Genomic DNA, 18,820 nt, shown 5'->3' with positions numbered 1-18,820 from the left:
TGGGACACTAATGCACAGTTGGTGAAGTTGTGAACTGATCCAACAATTCTGAAGCGCGATTTGGCACTATCCCCAAAAGGCAATCAAAATGTGCATATACTTTGATCCAGAAATACCACTATTAGGTCTATATCCCAGAAAGATCATTAAAAAAGGGAAAAGGGCCCATTTTCTCCCTTTCCTTCCACTCTTGCCCCTCTCCCTTTCCCTCCCTTCACCTCCCTCCCCCTCCCTTCCCCCCTTCCTTTCCCCTTTCTTCGCCATCCCATCCTTCCCTCCATCCTTTCTCCTACCTCCCTTCCCCAGCCTAGACGATGCCGTGGTGGAGACGGCGGAGGAGGCCACGGAGCCCGCTGAGGCGGACATCGCGGGGCTGTGACAGGACATGTTCTCCAAAATGACCACGTACCTCACGGGCGAGCTCACAGCTACCAGTGAAGACTATAAACTTCTGGAAAATATGAACAAACTGACTAGCTTGAAGTATCTAGAAATGAAAGATATTGCAGTAAACATAGGTAGAAACCTAAAGGACTTAAACCAGAAATATGCGGCACTTCAGCCTTATCTGGATCAGATCACTCTAATTGAGGAGCAAGTAGCAGCTCTTGAGCAGGCAGCTTACAAATTGGATGCATATTCAAAGAAACTAGAAGCAAAGTACAAGAAGTTAGAGAGGCGATGAAAGAATTCTTTAGCACAGACTTTCAACTACAAGAATATTTTATAAGAGCTGAAATAAGCAGGATGGAACTTATCACTATGCTTCAATTCCTAAAAAGAAGCCATGCTGCTGATCCAAGAAGAATCCCAGCCCCCACCTCTGGTTGGATGTGTAACTCTGGCCACCCCCACCCCCGCCGTGTTTTCCTAAACCTGTACCCCCCAACCTCATCTTAATCGCGTGCTTCGTTGTGTGCCCTGCACCAAGGCTCAGAAATCAGGATCAACCCCGTCTAGAGCAGACACAGAGGAGAGACTCTGGTCTCCCTGTCTCTTCCCTCCCTCTCCTCTAGGCCCTCCCACACCCACCCCTTTCACAACCTGTTCTTGAACTTAAATAATAAATGCCAACATATGACCCTGAAAAAAAAAAAAGGGAAAAGGATCTACAATGAATGACTTAGAACTTCTCAGCAATACAAAGATCCAAGACAATCCCAAAAGACTCATGATGGAAAATGCTATCCATATCCAGAGAAAGAACTGCTGGAGTCTGCATGCAGATAGAAAAGCATACTATTTGCACTTTCTTTACTTTTTCATAATTATTTTTTCCTTTTTTTCTGTTTCTTCTTTCACAACATGACTAATGTGGAAATACATTTTACATTATTACACATAATCTGTATCAAATTGCTTACAGTCTTGGGGTGGGAAAGGAAGCATGGAGAAAAATTTAGAACTCAAAATCTTGTTAAAATGAATATTAAAAGTGTCTTTATATATAATTAGAAAAATGAAATAAAATTTATAAAATAAAGGGCCATGGGGACTAACCAATGGTGAACACCCTCTAATTCCATCAAGCTTGAAGGAAGAATTTCTTCCTGCCTCAAAAAGAGGTACATAGACTTTGAGTTCAAATCTGGCTTCACATACTTACTAGCTGTGTTGACCCTGGGGCAAGTCACTTAACCCTGTTTGCCTCAGTTTCCTCATCTGTAAAATGAGCTGGAGAAGGAAATGGCAAACCATTCCAGCATCTTTGCCAAGAGAACCCTAAAAGGGGTTACGAAGAGTAGGACATGACTGAAAACAACAATAATTGATGTTTCTTTTTTATTAATTAATTTTTTTTTAATTTACAACACTCAGTTCTACAAGTTTTTGAGTTCCAAATTTTCTCCCTCTCCCTCTCCTCCCCCCTCCCCAACAAGATGGCATGTAATCTGATATAGGTTCTACATATACCTGCACATTAAACTTCTTTAAGTAAGAAGTAAGTAAATAAGAATTACAACCAATGAAATGAACCATGAAAAAGATGTAACAAAACCAAAAATAAAATTTAAAAAAAAAGCAAATAGTTTGCTCCAATCTAAATTCAGATTCCGTAATTCTTTCTCTGGATGTGGATAGCCTTTTCCATCATGAGTCTTTTGGAGCTGTCTTAGAACCTTGCATTGTTGAGAAGAGCCAGGTCTATCAAAGTTAGTCATCACAGAAGCAATGTGTCTGTGGTTGTGTACAATGTTCTCCTGGTTCTGTTTCCTCCACTCATCATCAGATCCTATAAGTCTCTCCAGGTTCTTATGAAGTCCATCTGCTCCTCATTTCTTATAGCAGAATAGTATTCCATTACATTCATACACCACAATTTGTTTAGCCATTCCCCAAATGATGGGCATCTCCTTGATTTCCAATTCTTTGCTACCACAAAAAGGGCAGCTATAAATATTTTTGTACATACAGGTCCTTTCCCGCCTTGTATGATCCCTTTGGGATACAGCCCTAGAAGTGGTATTGCTGGGTCAAAGGATATGCACATTTTTATAGTCCTTTGGGCATAGTTCCAAATTTCTCTCCAGAATGGTTGGATCAGTTTGCAACTCCACCAACAATGCAATAGTGTTCCAATTTTCCACATTTTCTCCAGCATTTATCATTTTCCTGTTTTGACATGTTAGCCAATCTGACAGGAGAGATGTGGTACCTAAGAATTGTTTTGATTTGCATTTCTATAATAGTAAGGCAAAATTCATAACCTTGGAGAGGGCCATGGACATGCCTGAGTGGTTCAAATAGAGAAGTATAAGGAATTCTCTAGGTAGAAGGCAGAGGAAGTATAACATTTATTTAGACTTCAGAAGATCAGAGCCAAGGACCAATGCCCCCAATTTGATATTGTAGCAATAATATTCCAAAACCAGTAAGCCCACCTCACTATAGTAACAAGGAAATTATAACAAAATATTATAGCAAGGAACCAAGCCATACTTGTAACTTCCCCTCAATGCTAGGGCTTTCCTATAAAAAGAGCACTCAGAAATCCTAACTCTCTGCTCAGCACTCTCTCCTGCAGCTCTGCTGACTCCAAGTTCCTTGATCTCTGCAACTCTCTCTTATTCAGCACTCTCCACTCTGCACTCTCTTGCAATGCTGGCGCTCTGCTTCTGAATCCTGCCACTCTCTGCTTGGCTGCTCCCAGTTCTCAGTTCTGCTGCTCCCAGTTCTGGGCTCTCTTTTTATACAGTCCTAGCTGTCATCTGATTGTCTAGAACTCAGTGCACATACCATTGGCTTTGGTCTTAGCAACTCCCCTTAGGACTCTAAGGGCTAGCAAAACTTGTTTTCTAACTAGTCTGGGTTCTCACATCTAGTTAGTAAAAGGGTGTGGGCCTGTCTCTAATCAGGCCTCCCTTTGTTGGCCCCACCTGAAGCCTATTCAATGTGTGAGAAAGATCTTTCGCTTACTGATTGGCTTTACAATTTCTCTAATCAATACTGATTTAAAGCATTTTTTATATGACCACAGATAGCTTTAATTTCTTCCTCTGAAAATTGCCTGTTCATATCCTTTGACCATTTATCATTGGGGAATGACTTGTATTCTTACACATTTGACTAAGTTCCCTGTATATTTTAGGGATGAGGTCTTTGTCAGAGACACTGGTTGTAAAAATTCTTTCCCAATTTTCTGCTTCCCTCCTAATCTTAGCTGCATTGGCTTTGTCTGTACAAAACTTTTCAATTTAATGTAGTCAAAATTATCCATTTTGCATTTCATAATGCTCTCCATCTCTTGTTTTGATAGACATTTCTTTATACTACCTTTAAGATCCTTACATTAACAATTCATTATCTCTGCTGCCACTTTAGAAATGTAAATATTCACACTGAAAATTTAATAGTCAGGTCCCTAAGCTCATCAATATGAATTGGCTACAACATACACCTGCCTGGAACTCATTTGCATTTACTGTATTCTGCCTCATACTATAGCCTGTTGTATATTTGACTTGCTGGTTTGTAAGTTCTTTAAAATCAGAAAATGAGTGTTTGTACCTCTAGCAGCCTTGAATAGAGTAAGAGCACAATGTTTGCTGAATTGTATTCCCTCAAAAGCATAGAGTGTAGATGGAAAAAAATCTTGTTGACTGTAGCTTAGTATATTCAGAAAATTATTGTGAGTGATTGAGAGAATTATCTTGCTCTCCTAATGAGACCCTCCAGCTTGCAGCTGTTATTTCTTTAAATTTGCCCTTTCCTTTCAATTACCTCAACAGGAAATTTTGAAAAGGTGGGAGGTAGGGTGGATATTAAAACTAGATGATTTTTAAAGTTACCATTCTAAATGCAAAATGATACAGCATAATGACAATAAGAGAGTGGACACAGAGTCTTTGGGGTAATTATCCTTCTCTCTCACCATCCTAACCTAAATCCAATTTAAGCAATTTTTCTAGCTCCTTATGTTGCTAAGATTGGAGTGGGATAGTCACCTTCACATCTTTGTTCTTAAACTTATATGGTGATGTTATTATGAGTTTGGCTCATTACCAACCAACCCCCTACATGAAGTACTCTATAATTTAGGCTTTTATGAAATTTTCAAGGCTTCAAAGAACAACAGAGATGCCCCTCACCTCTTTAGCCCAACCTGAGTGTTTTGCTAAATTAAAAGTTATTAAGGTTTAGTTATTAAATTTTGAATTTGTATTCTTCAGTAAATATTTGGGAAGAGAATTTTTTTAATTCCAAAAGAGTCTGTTTTGCCCCCTTGGATTCCTCCTAGATCTTCCCCTCTGTTGACTGTTTTTTTTTTTCTTGTTGTTATTGTTTTTTAACAATAAAGATGGGGCAGTGTCACTCTTTGGATTTAACACAGTTGATAGAATTCAAGTAAACTGAGCCTGTTAAAGGAACTTAGATTGAAAACCTGCATGGCCCAGAACTATTGCGTTGTTAGACAAGACTGTTGAGGCAGATTTAAATGTTTTCAATTGATTATGAAGGCAATGTGGGAAACAATTGTTCATTCAATTAACAAAGCTTTTTCAGTTGCCTGCTCCGTGCAAGGTCCTGTGTTAAGAGTTGGAGATACAGAAACAAAACAAAAATGAGACACTCCTTGACTTCAAAAAGACTCCACTCTTTGGGGGGATGTTGCATGTATACAGATTGGTATAAATGCAAGGTAACTTGAAGAGGGAGAGAATACTAGCAATAGACAAAGTTGAAGAAGATAAGAAGCCTAGCTTACTAGCTGTGTGACTGTGAGTGAGTCCCTTTTCACACTTGGGCCTCAGTTTCCTTGTCTGAAAAATGAGGGGCTTGAAATATTTCCTCAAGTTTGAACATTTTAAGATTCCAAAACCAAAAAGGAAATGTGTCCAATTATTTACTTAGTTGTGGATAGGAAATGGCAACCTAACTGCAAAATAATGATATATGAGTTTGGGATTGTAAAGTGTTTAAGCTAATTATAAAGATAAATATGCCAGAGGAAATGCTTTTCTTTTAATGGTTGTTCTTTGTCAGACTCTAACTGATCCCATTTGGGGTTTTCTTGGCAAAGATATTGGAGTGGTTTGCCATTTCCTTCTCCAGGTCATTTTACTGATGAGGAACTGAGGCAAACTGGGTTAGGTGACTTGCCCAGGGTCACACAGCTAGGAAGTGTCTGAAGTTGAATTTGAACTCAAGAAGGTAAGTCTTCCTGACTCTAGGCCCAGTGCTCTGTCCACTTCACCACCTAGTTGCCTTAAATGTGAAGATCCTGGGTTCAATGTCTTTTAAAGCACTCTATTAGAGCCAAGCTAGCCTTCATACAGATTGATTACTCTAGATTTCTTGTAGCTAACAGCAGTAAGTTCATTAAAGACTTACTGCGCACCAGGCACTGTGCTAAGTGCTAGGAATACAAATAAGAAAAAGACAGTCTTGGCCCTCATGGACCTTACAAGCAAATGGAAAAGATAATACACCAAAGGAAGGGTAGTTGCCTGAGGTGACTAGGTCTTCAGGGTAACATGGTTGTGGAATGAAAGCCAAGTGGAGCTGCTAGCAGGAAATTGAAAGTTGGTTGGAAAATTCTGAGTCCTTGGTAAAGGGAGGCTTTGGGAGGAGTTTTTTCACCCTGCAGTCAGAGCGGAGGAGAAAGTAAAGGTACAGAGGAGGGATTCAGTATCAAAACAAGGGCAACCTCCATGATGATATTTCTGTTTAGTTTATCCTGGGGAAAGCATAATATTCTTGAGTGAAAACCAACCAGAGTAGCTAGTGGGAACTATATAGACTATATTTTTCAATTACGATCATGGAATTAATTCCATTCTTACTACTCCTATACATGTTTATATTTTTTAGTACTCCTCTGGTACTTATACGGTACCTTATGTGTTTGATTATCTTTTCATATGTATATTGGGAAGGGTAAATGGTCAAGTAAGGACCCCAGACTCTTCTCCAAAACTATTGATCGGGAGCACAGTCCAACCAAAACAGATGCTGTGCAGCTTTGAAATAATTGCCTGTGATTAGCATCATGTATTTAGAGTTGGAAATGACTTAGATGACTTAGTCCAGTGGTGTCAAACTCACTAAATCATATATAAGGATCCATGCTGGCTGCATATTGACTTAGACAAACACATGTTAATCTTATCTATGTTTTCGTACATTTTATTTTTCCAAATATTCCCAAATTACATTTTAATCTGGTTTGGGTTTTACACCTGTGATCTAGCCCAATACCTTTATTTTTCAGATGAGGAAATTGAGGTATAAGAAAGGTAAATGACCTAGTGCAGGGGCAGGGAACCTGCAGCCTCGAGGCCACAAGTGGTCCTCCAGGTCCTCAAGTGCTACCCTTTGACTGAATCCAAACAAGTTTGGTCAAAGGGCAGAACTTGAGGATCTAGGAGGCCACAGGTTCCCCACCCCTGAGCTAGTGGTCCTGGAAGCCCTCCTGCCCTCTCTGCTTCTCCCTAGAACAGCTTTTGGTCTTGAAGCTTTTTTGCCCCTTATCCAAAAGCTCTTCCCCCTGACTAGTTATTTCTGTAATGCCATCCTCATTCATCAAACCACTCAGGCTCACGCCTTTAGTCATTTTTATTATAATTTTTCCTTATCTTTCTCTTTGAACCAGTCCCTTCCACCAATCCAGTTTTATTTTCACAGAATCTTTGCATTGGGAGGATTATTTAGATATTAACTACCCTAACTTCCCACTGAGTTCAGGAAACCCTTCTGTAGCACTGTGATACTTGAGTAGCATTGCTAGAAAAACCCTGCCCCCAGCCCCTAACTGCAAACCCCAGTCTGCATAAGAAAAAAAACAGACTGAGTTCCTGCCGTTTGGCAAGTGTCCTAGGCCCCTAAGACTTCTCCGAGGAATGTAAGCTAATTACCAGGAAAAGCCTAATGATCTTCCTTTGTCTAACTGAGTGGGCTCAGAGATGTCTCAATCTAATGTCAACAGACTGAGCTGGATCATCCCTTGGTCTGTCCATGGCCATTAAGGATGAAAGCCTCCGCCCTAGACATTATCTTGAATTATATGGCTTCTGCCTTATCTTGAGCCTTCCTTGTTGTGGGAGTTATGGCAAGATGGACACAGGGATCCTGGGTTGTAATTTCAGTTGACACTTTGTTATCTATCTGATATGTTGTATTTACAATCTATTCAGGAGGTTCCTCTAATGTATCATGGTCATAAAAAGTGAAATAACACAGGCGTGCTGAGTCTGCAAAATGACATTTCAAGAGATAATTAACCACTGAATCCTGTATTCTCTATATAAACTACCATTTTGCTTCAAAACATGGCCATTGATTTGGGTTGCGGCCCCAATGGCCGCCGGCTAATAAATTCTCCATTTAAAACTTATACTCTGTGGAGTGTCTCACTCGCTTCTGGTATAACAGCACCACCATGGTGTGTGTGTGGGGGTGGGCAGAGCCGAATGGAATAAGGATTATTATTCATTTCTGTGTCAGTTAAGCCTATAGTTCAAATACTCGAATGAGCCAATGATTTCATTGTTGTAGCTTGCCCTTCAGCAATACACCTGACAACTCATTCATGTCTGCGCATCTAATACAAATCTTATCCAAGCCTTCCTTTAAGTCCAATGCAAGGGGTCCACCCAACGTGGTGGGGATCTTCCTTGAGTTCTCCTAACATCTGGAGGAGAGGAGCATGTGGGCTATCCATCAGTTATCCCTCCTTTTTGGCATGTGACCAACCTATTTTTTCAATCTTACATATTTTTTTATTGACTGCCTTTGCACTGCTTCTGATTTGTATTTGCTTTCTTTGTAATGTACTTCAATCTACTCTGTTCATGCATACCATCAATCAGCAAACATTTATTGAGCATCCACTGCATGCCAGGTACTGAGATACAAATACGAAATCTGCCCTTAAGGAGATTGTATTCTACTGAGGGTTACGGTATATTTACAGATAAACAGGTACAAGCAGGATACAAAAGAAATACAAAATCATTTTGACACTAACAATTTGGGGGAATCAGGAAAGGGCTCTAAGGGGCTGATATTTGAGCCGAGCCTTGAAGAGAGCTAGAGATTACAAGAGGTGGAGGTGGGTAGACCGTGAGTTCTAGGTACTGGGCACAGCCTATGCAAAAGCATGGCTTTAGGAGATGGATTGTTGTGTCGAGGGAACAGCAAGTAGGTTAGTTTGGCTAGAATGTCATATGTAAAAGTGAGTAATGTAAGTCAGTCAATCGACAAGCATTTATTAAGAGCTGTGTCAGGAAAGGCGAAAAACCAAAAAACCATTCAGTATAAATTATAATGTCAGGCACAACACATAAATAACTGGTGCATACAAGACATATACAAGGCAGATGGGAAATAATCTGAAAGAGAAGGAATGAATAATTTAGGGGCAGGGGGAAGATCTTTTGCAGGAAGTAGACTTTGAGTTGAGGCTTAAAGGAAGCCAGGGAAACAGAGGAGGAGGTGAAGAGGCAAAGTGTTCCAGGCATGGAGAGCAGCCTGTGCAAAGGGCCAGAAAGGGACAAAGGATGTATTGTTTGAAGAATTGCAAGTATGCCAGTAAAGTTAAATCAGAAAAGGAAAGGGTTAGTTATTACTAATGTGTAATCAGCCTAGAAAGACAGGCTGGAGTCAGATTGGGAAGAGATTCATTGATTCATTCAACTAGTGTTTACAAAAACGTGGCCCAGTTCTCAAGTTGCTCACCTTAGCTCATCTAGACAGGGAGACAACATGCAAACAATTACAAATGAGATATAGAATGGATGAATTAGAGATAATCACAGGGCAAAAGGTACTAGCATTAACTGGGGGAGGAGCAGGAAAGGATTCTTGTACAGGGTAGGATTTTAGCTGGGACTTAGAGGAAAACAGGGAAGCCAGGAAGTGGGAGCTAGGGAGAGAATTGGAGCCTTGGAGAAAGACAGTGAAAATGCAAAGAATAGGGAGCTCAAACGTGCTGTGGAAGGAACAACACAGAGGCCAATTTCTCTGTATCAGAGTATATGGAGGGGTAAAAGGTTTAAGAAGACAGAGAGATGATGGACATATATACAGAAAAACTAATGCATTTTTGGACATTGTCAATTTGGGAATTCCTTTTGCTTGGCTGTACTTATGTGAGTTCTGTTTTTCTTTCTTGATTTCTTCATTTCTTTCTTTCTTGTTCCTTTCCTTCTCTCATTTTTCAGTAGGTGAAAAGTGGGAGAAAAAAATGCTTGATAATACAAAAAACTAAAAATTAATTTTAAAAAAGAAGGTTCTAAAGGTAGGACTGAGTCAGGTTACGAAAGGCTTTAAAAGCCAAAGACAGGATTTGTATGTTTGATCCTGGAGAGAATAGGAATTGTGAATGAGGAGGGGGGTGGTAACATAGTCAGATCTGCAATTTAGTTGAGACTGGAATAGGCAGAGAACCACCAGAGCCTATTGCGGCATTACAAAGATAAGGTAACAAGGGCTATGCCAGGGTTGTGGTAGTGTCACAGGGGAAATGGGAGTTTGTCCAGTTAGATGTAATGATGATGATGACAACATCTGTATAGCACTTACTATGTGTCAGGCACTGGGCTATGCACTTAATTACCTCATTTGATTCTTACGACAACCCTGGGAGGTAGATGCTGCTGTGATCTCCATTTTGCAGATGAAGAAGCTGCCAAAAGGTAGAATTGAAAAGACCTGGCAACAGATTAGATAAGGGACTTGAGAGTCCCGAGGCAAAGATGACACCTAGGTTTTGAGCCTGCGTGACTAGGAGTAGTAGTAACAGTAACAGCATTTATGCAGCGTTTTAAAAGTTGGCCAGCTGCTTTACAAATATCTCACTTCATCCTCACATCAACCATGGGATGTAAGGGCTATTCTTATCCCCATCTCACAGAGGAGGAAACTGAGCCTTTGAGAGGGTGACTTGGCCATGATCACACAGCTAAGGAAGTGTCCGAGGTCGTATTAGACTCCAGACCCAGTGCTTTAACCACTGTGCCACCCAGCCGCCTAATAGGGACAAAATAAATACAGAAATACATAAAAAATATATATTATTTAAAAACCCAGAAATTCTCAAGGTCTTCGATCTCGAATAGGCCGTTTCCATGTCAACAAGGTATCTCAGTGTAACACGCGTCATGACAACTTTGCTGCGGGAAGAGAGCAGCACCTGAGTTCGATTTTCGTGGCTCTGAACCTCAGTTTCCCCTTCTGTAAAATGAAGAGGTGGGTGAGGGTTGGACTCGATGACCCAAAATGTCCTTTCCTGCTCTACATCTAAGAGCATTCTGTGATAATGCTAAGGTAGATGCCAGGATTTGAAATCTCATCAAACTGCTCCGCCTCAGGCCACAGATAACCATCCGCTTCCGGAGAAGGCGGACCACTGTTTCTATGGCAACAGTAACCCGTCTCCGCGTTGTTGTAATCTCGCGACACCTACGTCGGAGGAAGTGACGGCAAGCGGGAGTTCCTGAGGGGCTCCCCCCCCCACCTCGGTCAATCGCTGCTAGTCCACAGAGCTCCAGCCTTTTCCCGCCCGAGGAGCTGCTGCTGCCTGGGCCTCCCTCTGCCCCTCCCCCCCGTCTCCCCGTTCCCCTCTTCCCCGGGATGAACATGGCGTCTGCCCTGGAGCAGTTCGTGAACAGCGTCCGGCAGCTCTCCGCTCAAGGTCAGTCTCCAGGCCGCCGGGCCCGGCCCGGTCCGCCCCGGCCCACACTCCTTCACCTGGGCCATCGCTCACTCTCCTCGGCAGGCAGGGGGGCCCTGGGTGGGTGGGCGGGGGCGCCGTCTCGCTCGAGCCTCATTCATTCCTCTAGGCCTAGCCCTCCCACCTTCCGCCAGACTCCCGCGCCCAGCTGCGGCGCAGCCGCCTCCTCCAGCAGGGGCCCCGCTGGTGGCTCCGCAGGCAGGTCTGCCCGGGAAGGCTTCCCCTCCCCCCTTCAGTGCCCGCAGCTCCGCCTCCAGCAGCCGTTTGTGGAGGGAGGAGAGAAGAGAACGATCTTCCTCCTCTTCTCCCATTCCCGAACCCAGACCCCGTCCCCTCTTGGCACCCAGGCCGGGTCCCCCTCGGAGAGAGAGTCTCTTTGCTTGACAGTTTGCTGGGCGGTGACTTCCGCCATCACTTTATCCTGCACTGCGATTGGCGAGGGGGACCCCCTTCCCTTTCCATGATTGGCCGAACGCCTGTCAGTCTTACCCGCTACCCCTTTGGGAGCCTCCCGGGGAAGGAGGCTCACAGTATAAGTTGAATTATGGGCTCCTGCTCCCCATGACCATACCTGAGCTATCTGCCCTTCCCTGCGATTACTAAAGGGCACGTGCATCAACGGCTTCTCTTGTCCTTACAGACGCTTGAGCTGAGCCTTGAAGGGAGCTAAGGTTTACAAAAGGTGGAGGTGGGTAGAGTGAGGTTTATGCACTGGGCACAGCCTATGCAAAAGCGTGGCTGCAGGAGATGGAATGTTGTGTCTCCTGCCCCTTTTCAGAATCTATAGCTGTGTGCCTTGGTCACCTCCTAAGTAAGCCAGCAGACTGGGAAGCCCTTCCTCGTGGAGTTCAGTTTTTAAGAGTGGAATGAAGAGAACTCCTGGTAGAATTCTTGAACAAAATTATTAAAAGGAGAGCTTTTTTTTTTTTAAGCAGTTAGGGAAGAGGTGATTATTAAGAGCAATCTGGATTCATTAGGGAGATGTCGTTTGGTTAAAGTACTCAGTTTGGAACTCAGGAAGACCTGAGTTCAAATCCCAGACCCTTAATTGTTTTCATCTTCAAAATAGTAATTAAAATAATAGTGATAAAATAGTGATAATCACTAAAATGGTGGTAATAGAATCTGTAGCCCTTCCTAAAAGGGTGGCTGTGAGACTTAAATGAGATAATTGTGTATAAAACTTTGCAAACCTTGGAGAGCTAAGTGTGAGATGTTATTATAAGAACAAGTCATACTAGAGTAATCTGATTTCCTCTTTTAACAGGGTTTAGACTAGTAGATCAAGGAAATAATTTGACAAGGTCTCTGACCATATCCTTATAGATTAATGAACTAAATGACAGAACAGTTTAAATGGGCCTAGAGTATTGATTAATAGGTTGGAGAGTGGTCACTAGTGACACACCCCAGAGTTGTGTCTTTGGTCCAGTTCTGTTCAGCTTTCTAATCAATTACTTGGATGAAGTAACTTAGATCAAATTTGTTGTTGATACTAGCTAATGCACAGGATGACAGAAGCTGAAACTAAAAAGATCTTGATAGCCTGGTTTGGTGGCCAAAATGGATAGGATGAAATGAAATAGAAATAAATATAAGGTCTTGGACCTGGGTTCAAGGAATCAACTGGACAAATACAGAATTAGAAAGCAGTGTGAAGATCTAGGACTTTTAATGAACTATGTATGAGCTCAGTGTTAGAGCCGATGTGATCTTTGGCATCCCTAAAAGGAAGATAATGTCCATGGTGTGGGACATAATATGTTACTATAATATACCACTACACTATGCCCTGTTCAGATCATCATGACATTATTGTATCAAGTTCTGTTTGCCATAATTTAGAACACATATTGACTAGCTAGAATGTGTCCAAAAGGGCAATCAGGAAGGTAAGGGCACTTGTCATAAGAAGACAGATTGAAGGAACTAGTGATGTTTAGTCTAAAGAAGAGAAGATATAGGGGGACGTGACAGCTTCTTTGAGGTAGTGAAGAATTGTCATGTGGAATGATTAGGCTTTTTCTACTTGTCTTGAAGGCTAGAATGAAGACCTCTGGGCAGAAGAAGATTCAGGGAGGTATATTGCAGTGAATTCTAAAGAATATTTTCCTGTTAATTAGAACTACCCCAAACCTGGACTAGAATGCCTTTGAGTGAGTGAGTGAGTGAGTGCCCTATCACATCACAGATACTGTAAATTAGATCCATGATTTGCATAGGAATTGGACAAGATATCTCAAAATTTCTTTTAGTATTGCGATTCTGTGAGAAGGCACTTTGTGCCTCATTTCTTCATGTCCTCACTTAATTTCATGTCCTAGGTAAGGCATTCAGGACTGAGAACTAGATAGGGGAGTGAGGGTAAAGGGATCATGATTCAATAGTAAAAACACTAGACTTGGAATCAGGAGTCTTAGATTTAAGTTCCATTTTCACATTTCTTACCAATATGGCTTTAAGTCATTTCATCTCTTTGGACTTCAGTTTTCTCAGATGTAAGATAGGGATGATAATTACAGTAACTACCTCATAGCATTGTTTGGAGTCAAATGAGATAATGAAGGTTAGGTGCTTTATAAAGCTTCATACATACGTAATTTGTTATGTCAGTTCAGCTGCAGATATGTATTTTGATGTTGGGCAAGTAGCTTAATTTATCTGTACTTCAAAGGATCAAAGGATTTGGATTTGGAAGGGATCATTTTTGTCATCTCTTCCAACCTTCATTTTGCAGATGGGTAACCTGAGACTTAGAGAAGTTAATTGACTTGTTCAAATTAGTAAGTAACAGTTCATTCCAAAATACATGGTGATGGTCTAACTGAATTGTCACTAAGATTTGTCAACTCTCACATGTATATCTGTCATTTTTGTCTCTCTGCTTGATGAAAAACTCCTTGAAAATAGGGATTGTTCACATGTACTAGCTGTGTGACCTTGGGCAAGTCACTTAACCCCAATTGTCCTGCCCCCCCCAAAAAAAGAAAAAAAAAGAAAATAGGGATTGTTTCTACCTTTTATTTGTATCCCCAAGACCTACAACAGTGCCTGGCACATAGGAGTCTTTATTGTGCTTTTTGATTGCTTGGTTGATTGTCATCTTTTGTTAACTGATGCTATGTGGCATCAATTCTTGAATAAGTACTTTGCTGAAGGAAGAGAAACACCTTTGATGAGATCCCATATTTTTACTTCCCTAACTCTTAAGGCTTTCTGCTTTTGACACTGCTATAGAATACATTGCTACTCTATCCTTTTTTGTGCTTCTGTGTCTGCAGTGTTGAAGGTGACAGTGATATGGCAAATTTCCTTAACATACTAGGGTCTTTATTTCTTCCCGGGTCTCTACCATGACTTTTGTTTGAATTTGATTATTGCTGCTAATCATAATATTATGACAAAAAGCAGAGAAGCAAAAGTTCAAACTTGAAATACTTAGTCGTATTTTATATCTTGATTTAGTCATCAGAAACTAGTTTACCTGAAAACACTTAAATGTTACTATTTCTTTAACTCCTCAAATGCTAGGATTTCTGACAGAGGGCTTTTAGTGAAGAAGCATATTATATCAGACTCACTTGTTATGTTTAATTATTGTGATTAAATTTGGATCTATCCATTGTGTTCCTTAATCAATTAAATGAAGGGAATGGAATTTTTCATTTTCACTGATTAATGGAAAGTTTGTGTCTTTTGCCATCTATTGATACTTTTACCAATGGATGTGTTTTCAACATTAGTTTTTTTTTTTCTTAGTCCAGTATTGATGGATTCTCTATAACCAGGTATAGAGTGTATCTTATTATACACCTCAGTCCTGCTTTGGCTTCCTAATTGGCAAAAAGCTAATTGTTCCTAAACATTTTCTTGTTTTGCTGTTTTTTGGTATTTGTTGATTTGAGACATTTTTTACCTAAAAGGAGAGTATGGAAAAAAAAAAGTTAAAATGTTACAAACTAGAAGAAACTATCCAGTTGACTTGTACACATAAGAACTTTAATAAAGAAAGGGAATGTGTTTTTCAGTTAAACTTGTGGTCCTATTATGAAACTATATATAATTGATATTAAGAATATGGAGCTTGCTTATTCTTATGTTGCACCTTGCCTATTATGGCACATTTTCCTTTTTGTAATTGATCAAATTAGAACATGATAAGTTAAATGCCAACATATCCTCTATTACAACTAGCTGAGAATTGGTTATGGTTATGATGTAGCCACAATCTTTTTTTGTAGCATTGATGCTATTTTTAATTTTTTTTTTCTAGATGAAATCTTTGTCTTAATTGCCACTGAAATCATTATGGCGTTCAGGTATCACTTTAATAAAGAAAATGTTTACAAAATCATAAGTGGGCAAATGAACTATGAAATAGTTTCTTTGTATTGCCAAGAATCCCTGTTTTATTGTTTGTTTGTTTGGTTGTTTGGGTTTTTTTGGCAGGGCAACTGGGGTTAAGTGACTTGCCCAAGGTCACACAGCTAGTACATGTATCAAGTATCTGAGGCTGGATTTGAACTCAGGTCCTCCTGACTCCAGGGCTGGTGCTCTACTCACTGTGCCACCTAGCTGCCCCGAGAATCCCTATTTTAAAGGAGCTTTTAATTTTTCAAGGAGACAAAAAAGACACATATACATGGTAATAGTTCACAAATCTTAGAATCTTTAGCCAGTGCTGATATTTTGAAGTTTAGACTGTAAATTAGAATATCTGGAAAGAAAACTTAAAAGGAGTCTTCCAAAGATTAATTTCAGTGTAACTTCCTCATCTGTTTTGAAATATGTACTGCACAAACTCAGTGTTTGACTATATTAATATACATTTATGACCATGGTGTGCATTTTATAGACAGCTGACAGTGTTTGAGAGATCAGTATGTAGCTTTAGCCATGATAATTGTGAAAGTTGACAGAATTAAAGGAACAACCCTGACCTTTGGTGATTTCCTGAAATGTTTGAGAATGAAGGACATCCATCCATTTATTTATTTGTTCATTTGTTTGTTTTACTTAGATAGTGTTTTATTTTTTTCCAATTACATGTAAAGTCCAAGTTTAACATTCATTTTTAAAAGAATTTTGAGTTCCAAATTTTCTCCTTCCCTCTCTAAGATGGCAAGCAATTTGATATAGATTATATGTATGTGCAATCTTGTACAATATATTTCCATATTTGTTATGTTGTGAAAGAAGAAACAGACCAAAAGAAAAATCATGGGGGAAAAAAAGTGAGAATTGTAAGCTTTGATCTGCATTCAGACTCCATTAGTTCTTTCTCTGGTCGTGGGTAGCGTTTTTCGTCATGAGTCCTTTGGAATTATCATGGATTGTTGTATTGCTAGGAATAGTTAAATCATTCATAGTTGATCATCATACAATGTTGCTGTTACTGTGTCCAGTGTTCTCCTGATTCTGCTTACTTTAGTTTGCATCAGTTCATGTAAGTCCAGGTTTTCTGAAATCTGCCTGCCCATCATTTCTTATAGCACAATAGTATTTCATTAATTCATATACCATAACTTGTTCAGCCATTCCTCAATTGATGGGCATCCCATCAATTTCCAATTCTTTGCCACCACAAAAAGCTGCTATAAATATTTTTGTAAAAGTAGGTCCTTTTCCCTTTTTTAAAAATCTCTTTGGGATATAGACTTAGAAGTGGTATTGCTGGATCAAAGGGTATGCACAGTTTGATTGCCCTTTGGGCACAGTTTGATGAGCAAATTTAGAGACATCTCCACTCCAAACATTCACATGGACTATTTGTGCCCAATCCATGGTAGAGCCTTCTGAGCTCGTATTGGTCTGATCAGCCACAATTGGTCCTACTGTACCTTGACTCCAATTTAGTGATGTCCTTTTGGTTTTCTTTGAGAATGAAGGACAACAACTTCTACCTCTAGTGTCCCGATTTTCCCACATCTCTGCCAACATTTATTATTTTCCTTTTCTGTCATATTAACCTATCTGACAGGTGTGAAATGGTACCTCAGTGTTGTTTTAATTTGCATTCCTCTAATCATAGAGCATTTTTTCATATAACTATAGATAACTTTGATTTCTTCATCTGAAAACTACCTGTTCATATCCTTTGATCAAACCATTTATCAATTGGGGAATGACTTGTATTCTTATAAATTTGACTCAGTTCTCTATATAGTTGAGAAATGAGGCCATTAGCAGCGATACTTGCTGTAAAAATTGTTTCCTATCTTTCTGCTTTCCTTCTAGTCTTGGTTGCATTGGTTTTGATTATGCAAAACCTTTTAAATTTAATATTATCATAATTATCCTTTTTACATCTTATAATGCTCTCTATCTCTTGTTTAGTCATAAATTCTTCTCTTCTATGAAGGACATTTGTTTATGGTATTAGGTTTTATTATTACAACTTAATATGTATATGCTCTTACAGTTTATTCTTTATTTTCTCATATTTTTACAGTGTTGTCTTTGCCCCTTTGTGTCAGTTTACTATGCCATGAGTGAATGATACCATTATTTGATATTTTCTAGGGCAAATGACTCAACTTTGTGAATTGATAAACAAAAGCGGAGAACTTCTAGCAAAAAATTTGTCCCATCTGGATACAGTGCTTGGTGCTTTGGATGTACAAGAGCATTCCTTGGGGGTCCTTGCAGTTCTGTAAGTGCTGTTTTATTATGATAGATATAAACTTACCTTAACCCCTAAGATAACTTAAAAACTTTGTGAACCAGAGTTTTGTGGCTTGTTTTTATATGAGAAAGAAAGCAGATTATCTGAAGAAAATTCAATTTTTCTGTAAAACTGAAACTGTCATAGTAACATTACCATAGTACTATAGTAACATAATAATGTTAGGATTTATTGAAGCTATAGAATGCTAGTGCTGGGTGAGACCTTCAAGATCATTTAGTTCTAGTCTGTAATTTTATAAAGGAAGAAGCTGAGCCAGAGAGAGGGGAATGCTTTCCTCAAGCTTCTACAAGTACTTGAACCCAGATCTCCTAGCACCTGGTTTTACCAGTTGTGTTCATTGCTCTATTCAGTTTCATCAGGTTTTAAATTTTTTCATTTGGATTGATAAAGTGAGGTTTTTTAGTATGAAAGTTATTTTTGAAAATGGAAGGTGAATGTGACTGCTGAGGTGGAGGGAAGGGAATAAGCATTTATATAGTACCTACTATTTGTCAGGCACTGTGCTAAGTGCTTTTTCTTACAAGAACTTTGCAAGGTAGGTGCTATTGTTATCCCCATGTTACAGTTGAGGAAAATGAAGCAAACAGACGTTAAATGACTTGCTCAGGATCACACAGTTAGTATCTGAGGCTGGATTTGACCTTAGGCTTCCTCGACTCTAGACCCAGCACTCTATCCTTTCGTCACCAGTTACCTCTGGCAGGCTAAGTTGCAAATACCTCTGAGTGTTTTAGACATTATTCTTTGGTACTTTATTCAAAGATTTCTAACTGGGAAAGAAAAATTCAGAATGATCAAGTTAGATGTGGCTGAGATGGAGAATATTAATAAAATTACTATTGATCTTAAGCAAAATTACTTTGAATTCTTATGCAGCTTTAGGTTCAGTCAATTACAATAAACTTCATTTAAGACCTAATCAAGTAGAGCTTATTTTAAACTGGATTCCCAAGAACACT

The 18,820-nt window shown here is 39.8% G+C and overlaps 2 protein-coding genes across 2 annotated transcripts in view; both read left to right on the top strand.

The window, feature by feature from the left end:
* The first annotated feature begins 370 nt into the window (after positions 1–370).
* LOC118842090 (biogenesis of lysosome-related organelles complex 1 subunit 2-like) lies at positions 371–685 on the top strand. Its single transcript, XM_036749741.1, has one exon. It carries the CDS (start codon positions 386–388, stop codon positions 683–685), a length of 300 nt encoding a protein of 99 aa, XP_036605636.1. The 5' UTR covers positions 371–385.
* A 10,196-nt stretch (positions 686–10,881) lies between these two features.
* Positions 10,882–18,820, top strand: part of COPS3 (COP9 signalosome subunit 3) — a 40,446-nt gene continuing 32,507 nt past the window's right edge. The window contains exons 1-2 of the mRNA XM_036739547.1: positions 10,882–11,134; positions 17,696–17,825. Coding sequence (XP_036595442.1) covers positions 11,074–11,134; positions 17,696–17,825 — 191 coding nt within the window. The 5' untranslated portion in view covers positions 10,882–11,073. The remainder of the gene's footprint in view (positions 11,135–17,695; positions 17,826–18,820) is intronic.

The sequence above is a fragment of the Trichosurus vulpecula genome, chromosome 1 (genome assembly GCF_011100635.1).
Source record: "Trichosurus vulpecula isolate mTriVul1 chromosome 1, mTriVul1.pri, whole genome shotgun sequence".
Taxonomy (NCBI): Eukaryota; Metazoa; Chordata; class Mammalia; order Diprotodontia; family Phalangeridae; genus Trichosurus; species Trichosurus vulpecula.
Note: the sequence above shows the minus strand (reverse complement) of the source record. Positions and strands in the feature narration are given on the sequence as shown.